This window comes from Lissotriton helveticus, chromosome 6 (genome assembly GCF_964261635.1).
Source record: "Lissotriton helveticus chromosome 6, aLisHel1.1, whole genome shotgun sequence".
Lineage (NCBI taxonomy): Eukaryota > Metazoa > Chordata > Amphibia > Caudata > Salamandridae > Lissotriton > Lissotriton helveticus.
In genome coordinates, this window is record NC_136067.1 from 1121187117 (window position 1) to 1121205115 (window position 17999).

The 17999-nt window shown below is 42.8% G+C and overlaps 1 protein-coding gene across 1 annotated transcript in view; it reads right to left on the reverse strand.

Annotated features, from left to right (window-relative positions):
• Positions 1–17999, reverse strand: part of SYNE1 (spectrin repeat containing nuclear envelope protein 1) — a 2361447-nt gene that overhangs the window by 841610 nt on the left and 1501838 nt on the right. The window contains exon 85 of the mRNA XM_078648775.1: positions 6999–7136. Coding sequence (XP_078504901.1) covers positions 6999–7136 — 138 coding nt within the window. The remainder of the gene's footprint in view (positions 1–6998; positions 7137–17999) is intronic.

A 17999-nucleotide genomic window follows, 5' to 3' on the forward strand; every position in this document is an offset into this window, starting at 1 on the left:
GTCTGGGGGGGGTTAATATATCAGGGACATAGTTAGTGCCGCACACGGCATTGAGCTCTTCCCAATAAGACATCATGGGAGGACTATGTATGGCCCGTCGACGACACTGGACAATGGAACATAAATATGTAAACTGTATGGTGTCTCTGTACCTCTTATGTTAGGACCAAGTGGGGTGGCCCGCCCCGGCCTCCTCTGGCCTCCGAGGGCCACAGAGGGCCCGCCCTTTGCCCGGGCTTAGCCCGGGCGCGTCCCGCGCAGCGGGAAGCACGAGCAGTTTTCAAAGCCCCCGGCGGGAAGGGGAGGGGCTGGCAGTCCGTTGTGGCTCCCGCTGACTCCTGGAACCTGTAGGCGCTGTCTGACTCAGCGCGCCCCACCGACGATGCGTCTCCCGCGGAGCGGGAGGCACGAGCAGTTTTCAAAGCCCCCGGCGGGAAGGGGAGGGGCTGGCAGTCCGTTGTGGCTCCCGCTGACTCCTGGAACCTGTAGGCGCTGTCTGACTCAGCGCGCCCCACCGACGATGCGTCTCCCGCGGAGCGGGAGGCGCGAGCAGTTTTCAAAGCCCCCGGCGGGAAGGGGAGGGGCTGGCAGTCCGTTGTGGCTCCCGCTGACTCCTGGAACCTGTAGGCGCTGTCTGACTCAGCGCGCCCCACCGACGATGCGTCTCCCGCGGAGCGGGAGGCGCGAGCAGTTTTCAAAGCCCCCGGCGGGAAGGGGAGGGGCTGGCAGTCCGTTGTGGCTCCCGCTGACTCCTGGAACCTGTAGGCGCTGTCTGACTCAGCGCGCCCCACCGACGATGCGTCTCCCGCGGAGCGGGAGGCGCGAGCAGTTTTCAAAGCCCCCGGCGGGAAGGGGAGGGGCTGGCAGTCCGTTGTGGCTCCCGCTGACTCCTGGAACCTGTAGGCGCTGTCTGACGCAGCGCGCCCCACCGACGATGCGTCTCCCGCGGAGCGGGAGGCGCGAGCAGTTTTCAAAGCCCCCGGCGGGAAGGGGAGGGGCTGGCAGTCCGTTGTGGCTCCCGCTGACTCCTGGAACCTGTAGGCGCTGTCTGACTCAGCGCGCCCCACCGACGATGCGTCTCCCGCGGAGCGGGAGGCGCGAGCAGTTTTCAAAGCCCCCGGCGGGAAGGGGAGGGGCTGGCAGTCCGTTGTGGCTCCCGCTGACTCCTGGAACCTGTAGGCGCTGTCTGACTCAGCGCGCCCCACCGACGATGCGTCTCCCGCGGAGCGGGAGGCGCGAGCAGTTTTCAAAGCCCCCGGCGGGAAGGGGAGGGGCTGGCAGTCCGTTGTGGCTCCCGCTGACTCCTGGAACCTGTAGGCGCTGTCTGACTCAGCGCGCCCCACCGACGATGCGTCTCCCGCGGAGCGGGAGGCGCGAGCAGTTTTCAAAGCCCCCGGCGGGAAGGGGAGGGGCTGGCAGTCCGTTGTGGCTCCCGCTGACTCCTGGAACCTGTAGGCGCTGTCTGACTCAGCGCGCCCCACCGACGATGCGTCTCCCGCGGAGCGGGAGGCGCGAGCAGTTTTCAAAGCCCCCGGCGGGAAGGGGAGGGGCTGGCAGTCCGTTGTGGCTCCCGCTGACTCCTGGAACCTGTAGGCGCTGTCTGACTCAGCGCGCCCCACCGACGATGCGTCTTTGAGTGAAAGAGCTTGATTTAAACTTTATGACCTGGAATGGCAAATTTGTGCAACTTGTTTTGCCTTAAACATAGCAGTATCGTATGAAATGAGCCGATAGTGAGCCACTGTTTTACATATACATATATGCCTATATTCCTATTAGTTACATTGGGTTATTCCTGTATTCTTTATAAGATATGATCATTTTCAAACCATCATGACCAGCACACCCCCTTACCTCGTAGGTAGTGCTGCAGCAACAAATGATGGACGGAATGCTGTATAAATCAAAAACTCACCCACAGTCTAGAGATCTGGGTTACATCCATTGTTCTTTTGCTCATTACGCCACCCCAGTTTTGACCCAGCCATATGCAAATCAGTCCTGACCCTGCTCCTCAATGGAACAGTCCAGTCCGAACTGCAAAGTCAGGTTCTCCCTGGACCAGAAACAAGCATCCTGGGACCGGTTTCGGGGTATCACCCCTCATCAGCCAGGCTAGCTTGAATACATTAGCACATCAAGCAGGGACCCACACCTGGGCATAACCATCCAACTTAGGGAGAAAAATGATGTGAAAACAAATGATGGACAAAATGCAGAATACCACTTGTAGGAAAGTGGGATCTGCTTCTTATGGTTACCCCCACTTTTTGCTGATGTAACACTGTTTTTGGACTAGTCTGACTGGGATCCTGCTATCCAGGGCCCCAGTCTATCTACTTTCTCGCTTAAATTGCTCTGTATGTTCTTTAGGTAAACTCCAGATTGGATATTAGGGTACCCTTATCAGTCCCTAGTGTATGGTACACCATGTACCAAGGGCCTAGATACCCCAGAGGCCTCCCATGGGCTGCAGCATGTATTATGCCACCCATAGGAGGCCATTTAAAACAACACAACAGGTCTGCTACAGCAGCCTGTGTAAGCTGGTGCTTGCACCACTTATTGATATAGGTTCACTATATATATCTAAATCACTACACTTAAAAACCTATCAGTCACCCCTATGGCAGGCCTTATCAATCCTGAAGGCAGGGTGCTGGGTTTTACGTGAGAGGGTGCCCATGCATGAGTAGGGCCCCTCTGCAGCCTTCGGAGACCATTCTCTGGGGTTGTCTGTGATACAGCCAGACATATAGGTTTAAGTGCATTATAACCTCGTGGTAAATGCTAACTTTAAAGCGGTTCCTTAGAAACATGTTGTGTTTGGTGTCAAACTCCTTGGAATCATACCTCCACACCACTATCTGGGGTGGGAGGTATGATTCTACCCTTCTAGAACCACTACTGTGGGTCACTGGTCTACCCTGTACCAGCTTTCTCTACCTGGGCAGCCTAAAATGTACGCTGCCAGCCACAGACACAAGTCTGCTCTCCTGCTGCTGAGCCAAGCTCGAGCAGATGAGACATGACAATAGGCATCTTGTCACAGGGAGCTGTAACCACCTCCGGGACAGGATTTAGTGTATTAGGGATGGGTGGGTGCACTCTGAGAGTGCCAGAAAGTCTGCACTGGGGGCACATTTGGTGTCCCTGTGCATAGTCCAGCTCAAACCAGTTCTGGGAGCCATTGGCTCCTGCTCTGGTGCGAAACTGGACAAACGACACCCCTCTGTCCTGCCCCTCCCCTAGGAGGGCCCACGGAATCTTTTCAACCCCTTCCCATGGGGATAAAGTGGGTTACCAGGCTACAGGACTTTAGATTTTACCTGGACAAGATTCTGCTAAGAAGAAACCTGCCTGCACACGATTGCACGACTGAAGAATCTCCCTTCTAGTAAATGAGTTACTCTCCTGCAGTAGCAGGCACTGAAGCACATCTGACCGGCTTGCTTCTCCAGAGCTCCTGTGGACTCCGAAGATTTCAGCAAGACAGGAGGTGGGTTCCCGAAAGTCCCCGAGGTAGATCTGACCTTTCAGGGATTTTGAGACCAGTATCCCTCGTGGGGGCCGTGCAACCCAAACGCCTGTGCACTGCATACATTTGCATGTGCACATGCCTGTTGGCGATTGCCGAGCTTGTGCATTGGACTACGTGTAGTCCTGACCCCGAGCAGTATTTGCACTGAAGATATCCGGCCTCCACTCACTGAGTGCTCTGTGGGTTGGTGCTTTGCAAACTAGATTGCGGTCTCCCCGCGATCCCTGGTCCATTGGCCTGTGGGTTCTGACGAGGGTCACCTTGTTTGTTCTTGGGCTTACCTGGTTGCTCCTGGCATGCCCTGACTCCCCATTGCTTGGAGAGTCCCCTGGACCTTGCTGGTCCACACCGTAGCCTGTTTGCTCTGCCCACATGGGTTGCATTTGCGAAGGCTTGTTGGTGCTCCAGCCGAACACCGACCCCTCAGTGCTCAACATCCTTCTTGGGACAGCTAAGCTCTGGATCCTGGTCATCCTCGACATCTCCTGGTTCCCTTGGCTGCAGAGTCAAGCATCCCTTATTCGCACCTGAAGCACCCGACATCAGTGGGCATTTGACTACCGAGCCCCTGGTCACCTGACCTGACCCAGACTCTGTCCCCCCAGATTTCAGGTTCCTCTCACCTCACATCCAGGCTTGGATTCCACCGGACACTCTTTGCCTTCGTGGCAGCAGACTTCTTTGCAGCTCTCCACTGAAAACAACGAAGGTTTCTGACACCACTTGACCCCTATGCACCCCGCTCCTCTGGGATAGATAACACGGGTACCTTAGAACTCACTGGTGGGATGGCTCAAGAACCTCCTATGTTCCAAAGGGTTTGCTTGAAGTCCTCGTAGAAGTGTCCTTAAACTTTAAATTTGCAACTGTAACTTTCCCATAGAGTTGTACGGATCACACGGTTGTGTTTCCTCACTGCAACCCTCCTCCGTGGGCTCCCTGTGTCACTGCCTTGGGTGGTTCCTTGGGGTCCCAGCGATTCTACGTACTCTAGGCTCTGTGTCTATTGAAGTTGTGATTGCTATACCATTTTTTTGTATATGGTTCGGTCTCCCCCTGGAGCCTGCTGTGTATTGTGCTACTTACAAATGTTCTATTGATACAGTATTGTGTGCTTTATGTTCTAATCTCGTGTAGAGATTAGTAGAGATAGTTATATTAATAAATACATATTTTATATAACTACTGTGTGGTTCTCCTTCGATTTAGTTATTCATGAGGTGATATTCTGGTAAAACAAGCTGCTTTACATTCCTTCAAGATTAAGCCTGAAGGCTGCTCTCCATAGCTACCACTAGGATAGCTTTCAATAAGGTATCTCTGACCTCATACTTCATAAGGGTTGTGTGGATTATTACAGGGTGCCCACTTTAATTAGCAGACAGCATATACCAGGCTCACAGCACTTACCCCCAGTCAAGAGATCTGAGTTAAACCCATTGTATTTTGCTCACTACGCCACCCCAGTTTAGACACAGCCATATGCAAATGAGTCTTGACCCTGCTCCTCTTGGTAACAGTCAACCCTGAACTGCCAAGCCGGGTCCTCCCTGGACTGGAAACAGGAATCCTGGGTCTGGTTCCGGGTATCCCCCCTCATCAGCTACGCTGGCTTGAGTCCAGTGCCACAGGGAGCAAGTGACCCACTTATGGCAAAATATGCTGCAGCTACTAACGATGGACAGAATGCTGAATAAATCAAACACTCACCCCTAGCCCAGAGATCTGGGTTGCATCCATTGTTCTTTAGCTCACTATGCCACCCTAGTTTGGACCCAGCTATAAGCAAATCAGTCTTGACCCTGCTCTTCATGGGAACAATCTAGCCCAAATTGCCAAGTCGGGTAGACCTTGCCAGGCAGTTCTGGCTGGACTGTTTCCGTGAGGCACAGGGTCAAGACTGATTTGCATATGGCTGGGTTCAAACTGGGATGGTGTGGTGAGCAAAAGTGCGATGGGTTTAACCCGCATCTCTTGAGTTAGGGTTAGTGTTTGAAAAATATCAGCACGACATCCATCAACTTGTTGTTTTTGCTATTTTAGCCCTAAGTGGCCAAGGGTATGCCAAGACATGAGTCCCTTGCTCGCTGTGCCACAGGTTTCATGCTAGCCTGGCTGATGAGGGCCAATACCCTGAAACCGGTCCCAGGATGCTAGTTTTTGGTCCAGGGAGGAGCTGGCCTGGCATTTCGGGCTGGACTATTCCCATGGGGAGCAGGGTTAAGCCTGATTTGCATATGGAGGGCCAAACTGTGGTGGCACGGTGAGCAAAAGAACAATGGATTTAATCCAGATCTCTTGACTGGGGGTGAGTGTTTCAAAGGTTTCAGCACTCCATCCATCATCTTGTTGTGTTTGCTATCTTGTAGACAAGCTCCACATCTCTGGTAGTTTTTGGCACACCTGAAGCCCAGACTTATCAGAACACAGACTAAGTAGGGGAAAAATGGAAAACAAGCTGGCAGCCACTATTTCTACTATCACGTGTTGACTTTATGCTTATCTTTGACCATGTGCAGTACTCCCCAGCCTTTTGGATAGGTTTACACTATAGTAACGACACATATATACATGCATAATAAGCACCACCACTTAATGCAGTCTGAGATCACTTCTGTTGGCCCAAAAAGGCTTCAATATGCTTTGTGTCAACAAGTTTGCACTCTACATACACAGCTCCCACTTTGCCAATTAAATGAGAGGTGTGTGTTTTAACTCCAGCACGCCACCCTTGTTCTATGATATCTTTACAAACAGTAACATTCTTCATGCCAGTTAGGTTCAACGTCAAGTTATAGTTCCACTTTGTGTAATACTAAGATTTGCATAAGGAAGGGACTAGCTATACTGAGGACTCATTGCTGTTCTCCTACAACCACTGGCTATGTTTTGAGGTCTGTAGGGTTATACCTTCCTGTAGACTCATCCGTTTCTTGCCCATCTTCAGTATTATGCTTTATGAATTGGCCTTCTTGTGTGGTTCCCGGTATCTGGCATTCTCTCCTACAAGAAGTCAACGAAAACTAGAGTCTGCAGGCTTGTTGAAGCCTTGCAATGTTCATCCGTTCCCATTTGCATTTCCATGACCGTGTTTTTAAGCTTTAACACCATTGTACACTTTCTTTTATTCTTTCATAAATATCTAGCAAAGAAAACTGGATACATTCTAACACCAGTAATATTTTACTCTGAGCTCAGTTATTAAAACGAAAAAAGCGGACTATTTGCCTGCAAAACGCTCTGCTGGACAAAATCTGTTGTTATAGTTAGCTTGTATTGCTTCAAATAAATGTAGCAGAGGAGGCACTTTAAAATAACAGTTTCATGATAGTCAGGCAATCTTGGAAAGTTGATAACCTTTTAAACCAAAGTCACACAAAGCAATATTCCGGTTACACTCAAATTTAGCTCTATTTTACATTTTTAAAAGAGAAAGGTAGTTCGTTCACAGGTATACCTTATGGGCCTTCAGCTGATCACGTAAGTGACTGGAAGAATTCCATGATATCTGTCCATGCACCAAAATGTTGGCTTTCTCAATCCATTTAAGTATGAATTCGAGCATCTCTGTGTATTCCTCTAAATGTGTTGTGGCCTAGGACAGAAAATAAGAAACAACACATATTTGTACGGCACAACAAATCTACTAGAATCCCTGGAATCTACAACCAAACGTGTACATTAAAACACATAAATCTCATCGAATCCAGAATTACCTTAAATTAATAGAAGTTACAAGTGAGCAGAGACGAACAACTGTGGACTAATGCTTATGTAACTCACCTGAAAATTCTATATAGATTACAACCAAATGATCGTCATTCGCAGGCAGAATGTTCATGTCACTGCCAAGGTAAACAGCACTAGTAGTTTAAGTAGTTGATCTTAATGTCTTGCTCTTTCCCCAGAAAAGTGACTCCTGCTTATAATTCATTTAGTGTTCTTCACAAAACCTGAAAATGGAGCTAATTCTGGAGCCAAAGTCTCCTAAAAGTTGCCCACAACTGTTTACAAAATAATAACAGCATTAAAAGGTCATTATTCTGTCTTCATCCTAGTGAACAGTGTGGTGTCTATACCCATTGAAAATGCCCATCTTGGGAATTGTATTCCCCCAGATTTTTGCCTTCTTAGCTGGACCGTTTTTGTTGGCTGTAGCACTCTGTGCACATTACTCCTGCTATACAGTGGTAAAGTGCATGTGCCCCATGGTAAAATTGTCATACACCTAATTGGCACATTTAATTTTCTTAAAAGTCCCTAGTACATGGCACTATGTTTATCTAGGGCCTGAAGAATAAAATGCTACAAGCGGGCTACATTACTCATTGTGACAACCATTAAAGTAGCACTGTAATACATAATTACACCCCTGCCCTTGCAGCCTGTATCTGCAGCTTTTAATAGCAATTTCAATTTGGCAAAAGGAATATTTTTTACTCCCTGACCTGATGCACAGCTCGACTACGTTCAACTACTCATCTAAAATAATCATCTGAAATAATATACACAATTTTGCTCAATTATTCATTGTTTTCTCTTGGTTTTATTCACCATATTGTTTTTCTGTGTGATAAACACTTATTTTTTATGTATTTTTTATGTTTTTTTCTCTTTTCTTCATATAGATATCATAACACAAAATATTCAGTTAATATACAGTTAATCTTTGGTGTGATCTGGCTCACACTTTAACACAGCCCATAACAATTGTTTACCGACGATTGAGGTTTAATCGGCCCGATGCATTTCGGGACCCTGTCCCTTCTTCGGGGACCTTCCTGTGAAAAGAATACATATATATCACATTATACTTTACTGTATTTACTTATTTACATTAGCTTTTGTACCTAAAGGACACTTTAAGATTCAAATCTACCACCAAAGTAACGTATCAAAACATGATTTCTAGCATCTTTATCTGAACTCAACGATTCTGTATCTTCTCACTGTCATGCGATTACTATCTTTTAACTGACCACATTGAGTATGTTATTTACACGATTGAATGACTAGTACATTAGGACCAAATGGGTAATCTCATATTCTAGTCATCGAACCAAGTTAAAAAAATACTAAGATCTATCAGTCATTTTTCACTCGCCACATTAAATATATTGCTTTCAAGATTATTTCACAGTTGAATCAATAATGCATTGGAACCGTTAATTTCATCCTCAAGACTGGGTTTTCGAAAGATTCATAAGACCTTCTTAAACACTGGCTTCTTGATTAGAGACTTACGTATGGAGCGATTAGATAGACCATATGAAATTAAAACAATGTCCCTTTTACCTTATCTTTCGGTGTTATGTTCTTATTGGGTGAGGTACAGCTGGGTGATATAAACATGCGAAGAACTGTAAAATATTTTAATAAATCCAATGTGACACTCTACTTATTGCTCGGCGCTAATATTTTCTGACAACATTTTTTTTTCATTTATTTTTCTGTTTTACCTGATACTAAGAGTCACCTTCTTTCGTGTGCTTCTAGGTAATGGGTAGGCGTTGTGTTCGCTACTTTTCTATTCCCTTTAGTAACCTAAAAGTGTAACATGAAATGTGCGTCAATATTTTACTTCTATGGTTTGTGGGAAAGACACTCTCTCGCAGTTTGCCTGTTTACCGCTAGATAAACTCACCAGCTTGAGTTTGTGTTCTTAGCTGTAGCTTCTCGGTCTCTAGTTCGCTCTGCTCGTAAACTCCAGTATGTCAAAATCTCGAGAGAGTTGTGTGGTTTATGATTTTCTCTCGTGGGAGGGTCCGTTTGTTTCTGCGTTTTTGGGCGCCATATTGGAACGGTGTGGAACTACCTTAAACATACGTTTCTGATGAACAGGAAGTGATAGTTATATCGATCTGATTAATTTATTCTTATTGATTCAAATATGAAACATTTATGAGCTTCTTAATGGAGCTTGCTGTCAAACTGCTCTATTTACAACATGTCATATGCAACTATATATCAGGATTACAAAATATACAAAGTTCGTCCTTTGGTCATCTTACTAATAAGCATATTCCTACTTAGGAAGGTTGCAACTAGCAGGTGTATCGTAATCACAATTATTAACATGGCAATAAATGACCTGAACTGTAATCACCTAAATAGATTACCTGGATTATCTCTATAATGTTCCAAGATATACACTACATATAGTGTTTCTGATTTTACATATGGTCATCTTTTTTTGTCTTAGTATTCTATAAACACTGATTAATGTTGTGTGATGTTTCATGTTCCTTTTTGTTGTTATAAAAAACATCCGATGTCCAATTTATCATTTAACCCTAACGGTTCCATGGTTTGAAATTTCTTGATTAGCATTACTTCCCTTTGGGACAATAATTTTTGATTATCCCTCCCTGGTTTGATCTCAATTTTTTCAATCACTAGGAATCTTAACTGAGAAATGTTATGCTGCTTTTCTAACCAGTGCGCTGCCAGATTGGAATTAGTATTCTTAGTCCTTATCATACTTTTGTGCTCTCCTATTCTGATTTTAACCTTTCTTTCCGTTTTACCAATATACATTAATCCGCACGGGCACTTTATGCTGTAAATCACAAAATTAGAATTGCAATCTGCTGTTAATTTGAGTGATATTTGTTCCCCTGTTCTTGGATGAGACACAAATGATTGTTGCATAACATTATTGCAGTGAATGCAATTATTGCATTTTTTCATTCCTTTATATTCTATTGTCTGTTTCTTGATTTTCTTTTTCAGTTCTTCCTTTAGATTCTTGCTTCTTGTATACGCGAAGATTGGTTTTTCTAGGAAAATGTTCTGAAAATCCTCATCTTGTTGTAGTAATTCCCAGCGTTTCAGTATGATTTTCTTAATGTTTCGGGATTTGGTGGAATACTTCGAGACAAAAACATTCTTAGGTTTAAGGGATGATTTCTTAGTGCTTTCAAGTAAACTTTCATGACTCAGTTTCTTCACTTTATCTTCAGCTTTCTTTATGCACGTGGTGGAATATCCTCTTAGTTTAGAAAACTGAGAAAATTTAAACGTGACACCATAGATTACCGTTTAAATGAGGTTTACACATGGGCAGAGATGTATGCTCAAAGAAGACCGCAAAAGAAACAATATATGTCATCGAATAAAAGTGTGGTGTCAGAAAGTGATATAGCTGCATCTAGAGCACCAATTCAAAGGAAAGAACCAACGACTTCAACTGAACAAGAGCAAGCGAAACAAAAGGGAACAACAGCAGTAGATCCTTTTTTGTCACAGGGCCAAGAAATAATTCAACCACCAGATCAACCAACACAAAGAACAAGTACAATTGTGCAAAAACCAGAAGAGGAAAAACAAAAAGAAGTGAAAAAACCTTTTCTGAGGAGCGGGAAAACATAGTAATAAACATTTCTTCAATAGAATTAAGCAAAAAACAAATAGAAGTATTGAACAAAGGAACATCATTTGTACCGACATACAATTCGAGCTTACCAGAGACTGAAATAGCATTTTTTAAGTTTATGAGAACAATCAGATTACGCCATTTTTTCTGTAATGTACTACCAGAATCCACACCAGCAATTCCGAAAGAATATTTGGAATTTAAACCCAAGAGTACATTCACAGCACCCACGTCACATAAAACCATTGACATGTTTGAGAAGTTAGTAGTACAAGATTTTCAAAAATTTAATTTTCAAACTAAAAGCAAAACTAATTTCTCAAAACAAGAAAGGAAAATTTTACAACAAATGGCAGAAATGGACACATTAGAATTTCAAAGAGCGGACAAAGAAGGAGCTCTGGTAATAATGGATGCCGCATTTTATCGAAGAAAAGTTGAGGAACATCTGATGGATGAAACAACGTATTTACCACTGGAAAGGGACCCCATGAACGAAATAAAAAAAACACTCGACACAACACTACAAAATGCATTGACAATGGGATGGATTTCTACTAAAACTTTACAATTCCTTTCAGAAACAGAACTTAGACGACCTCATATATATATGCTCCCAAAGGTGCATAAAAACTTGAAAGACCCACCATTCAGACCCATTGTTTCGGGAGTAGGATCTGTATTTGAGCCCTTAGGCAAATACATAGATTTCTTTCTTCAAAAATGTGTCACTAACTGGAAAACTAACATTAAAGATACGACTGAATTTCTCAATCTACTAGAAATGGTAAAACTAGAGGACAATCAACAATGGACATTTTGCACCATCGATGTTAATTCACTTTATACATCTATACCACTCAAAGAAGGATTAGAAGCCATCGAATGGGCACTACTACAACAAGAAGATATGGAAGTCAACAAAATATTTCTGCTTGAACTACTGTTGTTTTGCTTACAACACAGCTAGTTTCACTTCGAAGAGAAATTCTTTCTACAGATCAGTGGAACCAGTATGGGTTTTGGAGGAGCACCAACGTATGCGAATATATTTATGGCGCAATTTGAGGAACAACATATTCTATCAGACAATAAGTGGAAAACCTCATTACTCATGTATCGTCGATTTATAGATGACATATTTTTGATTTGGAGCGGATCAAAAGAAATACTTGAAAGTAATATTCGGGAACTCAATCAAAAAAACCCAAGGATAAAATTCACGCATACAATAAACAATGAAGAAATATCATTTTTGGATGTAAAAATAACTAGGAAAGACATGAAGATACATACACAAACGTATGTTAAACCAACTGACCAACCCAACACATTATTATTTAGCAGCTTCCATACACCACAATTGATAGAGAACCTACCCTTCTCACAAATGCTGAGAAGTAAAAGAATATGCTCTACACCTGAAGCTCAGGAAGAAGACATGAGAAGGATTAAAACAAAATTTAAACAAAGAGGATATTCCACCACGTGCATAAAGAAAGCTGAAGATAAATTGAAGAAACTGAGTCGTGAAAGTTTACTTGAAAGCACTAAGAAATCATCCCTTAAACCTAAGAATGTTTTTGTCTCGAAGTATTCCACCAAATCCCGAAACATTAAGAAAATCATACTGAAACGCTGGGAATTACTACAACAAGATGAGGATTTTCAGAACATTTTCCTAGAAAAACCAATCTTCGCGTATACAAGAAGCAAGAATCTAAAGGAAGAACTGAAAAAGAAAATCAAGAAACAGACAATAGAACATAAAGGAATGAAAAAATGCAATAATTGCATTCACTGCAATAATGTTATGCAACAATCATTTGTGTCTCATCCAAGAACAGGGGAACAAATATCACTCAAATTAACAGCAGATTGCAATTCTAAATTTGTGATTTCCAGCATAAAGTGCCCGTGCGGATTAATGTATATTGGTAAAACGGAAAGAAAGGTTAAAATCAGAATAGGAGAGCACAAAAGTATGATAAGGACTAAGAATACTAATTCCAATCTGGCAGCGCACTGGTTAGAAAAGCAGCATAACATTTCTCAGTTAAGATTCCTAGTGATTGAAAAAATTGAGATCAAACCAGGGAGGGATAATCAAAAATTCTTGTCCCAAAGGGAAGTAATGCTAATCAAGAAATTTCAAACCATGGAACCGTTAGGGTTAAATGATAAATTGGACATGGGATGTTTTTTATAACAACAAAAAAGAACATGAAACATCACACAACATTAATCAGTGTTTATAGAATACTAAGACAAAAAAAGATGACCATATGTAAAATCAGAAAAACTATATGTAGTGTATATCTTGGAACATTATAGAGATAATCCAGGTAATCTATTTAGGTGATTACAGTACAGGTCACTTATTGCCATGTTAATAATTGTGATTACGATACACCTGCTAGTTGCAACCTTCCTAAGTAGGAATATGCTTATTAGTAAGATGACCAATGGACGAACTTTGTATATTTTGTAATCCTGATATATAGTTGCATATGACATGTTGTAAATAGAGCAGTTTGACAGCAAGCTCTATTAAGAAGCTCATAAATGTTTCATATTTGAATCAATAAGAATAAATTAATCAGATCGATATAACTATCACTTCCTGTTCATAAGAAACGTATGTTTAAGGTAGTTCCACACCGTTCCAATATGGCGCCCAAAAACGCAGAAACAAACGCACCCTCCCACGAGAGAAAATCATAAACGCACACAACTCTCTCGAGATTTTGACATACTGGAGTTTACGAGCAGAGCGAACTTAAGACCGAGAAGCTACAGCTAAGAACACGAACTCAAGCTGGTGAGTTTATCTGGCGGTAAACAGGCAAACTGCGAGAGAGTGTCTTTCCCACAAACCATAGAAGTAAAATATTGACGCACATTTCATGTTACACTTTTAGGTTACTAAAGGGAATAGAAAAGTAGCGAACACAACGCCTACCCATTACCTAGAAGCACACAAAAGAAGGTGACTCTTAGTATCAGGTAAAACAGAAAAAGAAATAAAAATGTTGTCAGAAAATATTAGCGCCGAGCAATAAGAAGAGTGTCACATTGGATTTATTAACATTTTTTACAGTTCTTCGCATGTTTATATCGCCCAGCTGTACATCACCCAATAAGAACATAACACCGAAAGATAAGGTAAAAGGGACATTGTTTTAATTTCCTATGGTCTATCTAAACGCTCCATACGTAAGTCTCTAATCAAGAAGCCAGTGTTGAAGAAGGTCTTATGAATCTTTCGAAAACCCACTCTTGAGGATGAAATTAACGGTTCCAATGCATTATTGATTCAACTGTGAAATAATCTTGAAAGCAATATATTTAATGTGGCGAGTGAAAAATGACTGATAGATCTTAGTATTTTTTTAACTTGGTTCGATGACTAGAATATGAGATTACCCATTTGGTCCTAATGTACTAGTCATTCAATCGTGTAAATAACATACTCAATGTGGTCAGTTAAAAGATAGTAATCGCATGACAGTGAGAAGATATATATACAGAATCGTTGAGTTCAGATAAAGATGCTAGAAATCATGTTTTGATACGTTACTTTGGTGGTAGATTTGAATCTTAAAGTGTCCTTTAGGTACAAAAGCTAATGTAAATAAGTAAATACAGTAAAGTATAATGTGATATATATGTATTCTTTTCACAGGAAGGCCCCCGAAGAAGGGACAGGGTCCCGAAATGCATCGGGCCGATTAAACCTCAATCGTCTGTAAACAATTGTTATGGGCTGTGTTAAAGTGTGAGCCAGATCACACCAAAGATTAACTGTATATTAACTGAATATTTTATGTTATGATATCTATTTGAAGAAAAGATAAAAAAACATAAAAAATACATAAAAAATAAGTGTTTATCACACAGAAAAACAATATGGTGAATAAAACCAAGAGAAAACAATGAATAATTGAGCAAAATTGTGTATATTATTTCAGATGATTATTTTAGATGAGTAGTTGAACGTAGTCGAGCTGTGCATCAGGTCAGGGAGTAACAGATGTTTACTACCCGCTTCCAGAAGGTTCATAGTACATAGGGGATAGGCAGCCCCATGACACCTGATAGCACGCAATAAGTGAATAAAAGAAGGCAAACAATACAAGAATCATAAAAATTAAGATAACAAGGTGTGCCAAGGGCCAATTTGATTTTGAAGAAAAGGAATATTTTGCCACTTCCAAATCCTCCTTTGTATCACTTATAGGCCACCCCTAAGGTAGGCCCTGAATGCCCTTAGGGCCAGATCCATGCAAATTGAAAAGTAAGCCATGTGTATTTAAAGTTTTACATGTTCTGGGAGTGCGAAACCTCTAACGTGTTTTTTCACTGCGACAAGGCTGGTTCTCCCATTTAAAAGCACATAGCTACTTTATAATGCATGACCATGTATAACATCGGGGAACATCCTTTACAACGCAACTTTTACCACGCAGTGCCTTTACGACGCAACTATTACAACGCATGTTATTACAACGCATAGCGCTGGGGGGCGCTCTAGGATAGGGAATAGATTTAATTTACTATCCAACACCTTCCCTACTATCCACGGGGACTGGAGTTGGAATAGTAAATTAAACTATTCACTATCCAGCACCCCTTAACGCTATGCGTTGTAACAGCATGCGTTGTAAAAACTGCGATGTAAAGGCATGCGTGGTAAAACCGTGCGTTGTAATGTCATACATCCATAACATCAGTACGGGAGCAGCCAGAAATGTGTTTCAAAGACACATTTGAGTAGTATTCAAAATGCAACTTAATGGAAAAGTCAGATTTTAACTTGTTATTTTGAAAATGCCACTTATAGAAAGTTGTTACAGCAAACACATGATGGACGGAATGGTGACAATGCAAACATTCTCCCCCAGTCAAAAGATCTGGGTTAAATCCATCGTTCTTTTTCCCACTATGCCACCCCAGTTTGGACCAGGCATATGCAAATCAGTCTTGACCCTGTGCCCCATGGGAATAGTCCAGACCGAACTGCCAAGCCAGGTCCTCCCTAGACCGGAAAAAAGCATCCTGGTTCCTGTTTCAGGATATGTCACCCTTCTTCAGCCAGGCTAGCTTGAATCCAGTGGCACAGTGAGCAAGGCACCCACATTTGGGTATACCCATCCCACTTAGGGTGAAAAGTGTTACAGCAAACAAATGATGGACGGAATGCTGTTAATGCAAACATTCTCCCCCAGTCAAAAGATCTGGGTTAAATCCATTGTTCTTTTGCCCACTACGCCACCCCAGTTTGGACCCAGCCATATGCAAATCAGTCTTGACTCTGTGCCCCACGGGAACAGTCCAGACTGAACTGCTAGGCCAGGTCCTGCCTGGACCGGAAACAAGCATCCTGGGACCGGTTTCAGCGTATGTCACCCTTCTTCAGCCAGACTAGCTTGAATCCAGTGGCACAGTGAGCAAGGGATCCACGTCTGTGCATACCCATCCCACTTAGGGTGAAAAGTGTTACAGCAAACAAATAATGGACGGAATGCTATTAATGCAAACATTCTCCCCCAGTCAAAAGATCTGGGTTAAATCCATAGTTCTTTTTCCCACTACGCCACCCCAGTTTGGACCCAGCCATATGCAAATCAGTGTTGACCCTGTGCCCCATGGAAACAGTCCAGATCGAACTGCCAGGCCAGGTCCTCCCTGGAATGGAAACAAGCATCCCAGGACCGGTTTCAGGGTATGTCACCCTTCTTGAGCCAGGCTAGGTTGAATCCAGTGGCACAGTGAGCAAGGGACCCACGTCTGGGCATACCCATCCCACTTAGGGCGAAAAGTGTTACAGCAGCAAATGATGGACAGAATGCTGAAACTGCAAACATTCTACCCCAGTCAAAAGATCTGGGTTAAATCCATTGTTCTTTTGCCCACTACACACAACGTCCAGAGCACACGAAGAGTTCCTTGAAACGTAATCACATGTGTAATAGAAATAAGATCGAACACCAATAGTTGTTTATATTTGTTTTTATAGGTGATCGTGGTTCTCCTTCCAGAGGAGATCCAAAGAACATTAAACCAGCCGACACGTGTTTCGTCACATCGGGTAGTTACCCGTGACTCTTCAGGGCTGGGGGTGATACAAAGAGAGATGGTACAATATAAGGTGTAATACAGGAATGTCTAAAGTGCTAAAAATGGTGACAGGAAATAGCACCTCTTGTGAGTGGAAACCATATGGATTGGGTGAAAAGGACATAAAAAGTGACTCCAAAATCTAAGAAGGATAAAAACCATGGTGTGTGTGGATAACATTGTTCATCCAAAGTATGACCAAAAAAACGTAAAAACGTAAAAAGAGCAATGCAAATAAAAAGGTCGAAAAATTATACAAACGGAAAGGAGAAAGAAAGCGCAGTAGATGAGTTAAAGAAAGAATAGAAAAAAGGGTTTGAACACGATACTGTAACTCAAGAGCACCGCTATACCTATAGTTTGACATAGAAGCTGAATCTCAAAGGAAACTAGAAAAGTGAGTGATGTGAGGTGAGTACCTAAAATAAATGGTTCACAAAAGGAAGACACATATCGAAAACATCACATTAGTCTTGGAACCCATTGATTCAATATGCAGTAACATGTAAGTAAGTACATTCGCCCTTATGATCTGTGGAATAAAAGGGGAGAGAAAAGAGGAAACAACAAAAAAAACCAATACAGTACTGGTGGCTCATAATCTTCTCATCATTACTTTAGAAATCTGACTTAGAGATATAGACCAATAAGACACTTGCTAGTGGCCTGAAAAACAAATCCAGATGGACTCCCACCTTACCAGGTGGTAACCCCGTGGATATCTTTTATAATTTTGTCCTGGAGGATATTGAAAATTATGAGAAAAGACTTAACCCCCAACAGCATAGATCATGGGACAACCTATCAAGAGATGAGAGACTAGCAATTAAATCTTTAAGTATGGATCAAGATATCATCATTAGAGAGGCTGATAAGGGTGGGAATGTGGTGGTCCTGGACAGGGTGGACTACCACAAGGAGATCGTGACGCAACTCTCCAACACCACGTACTATGAACCATTT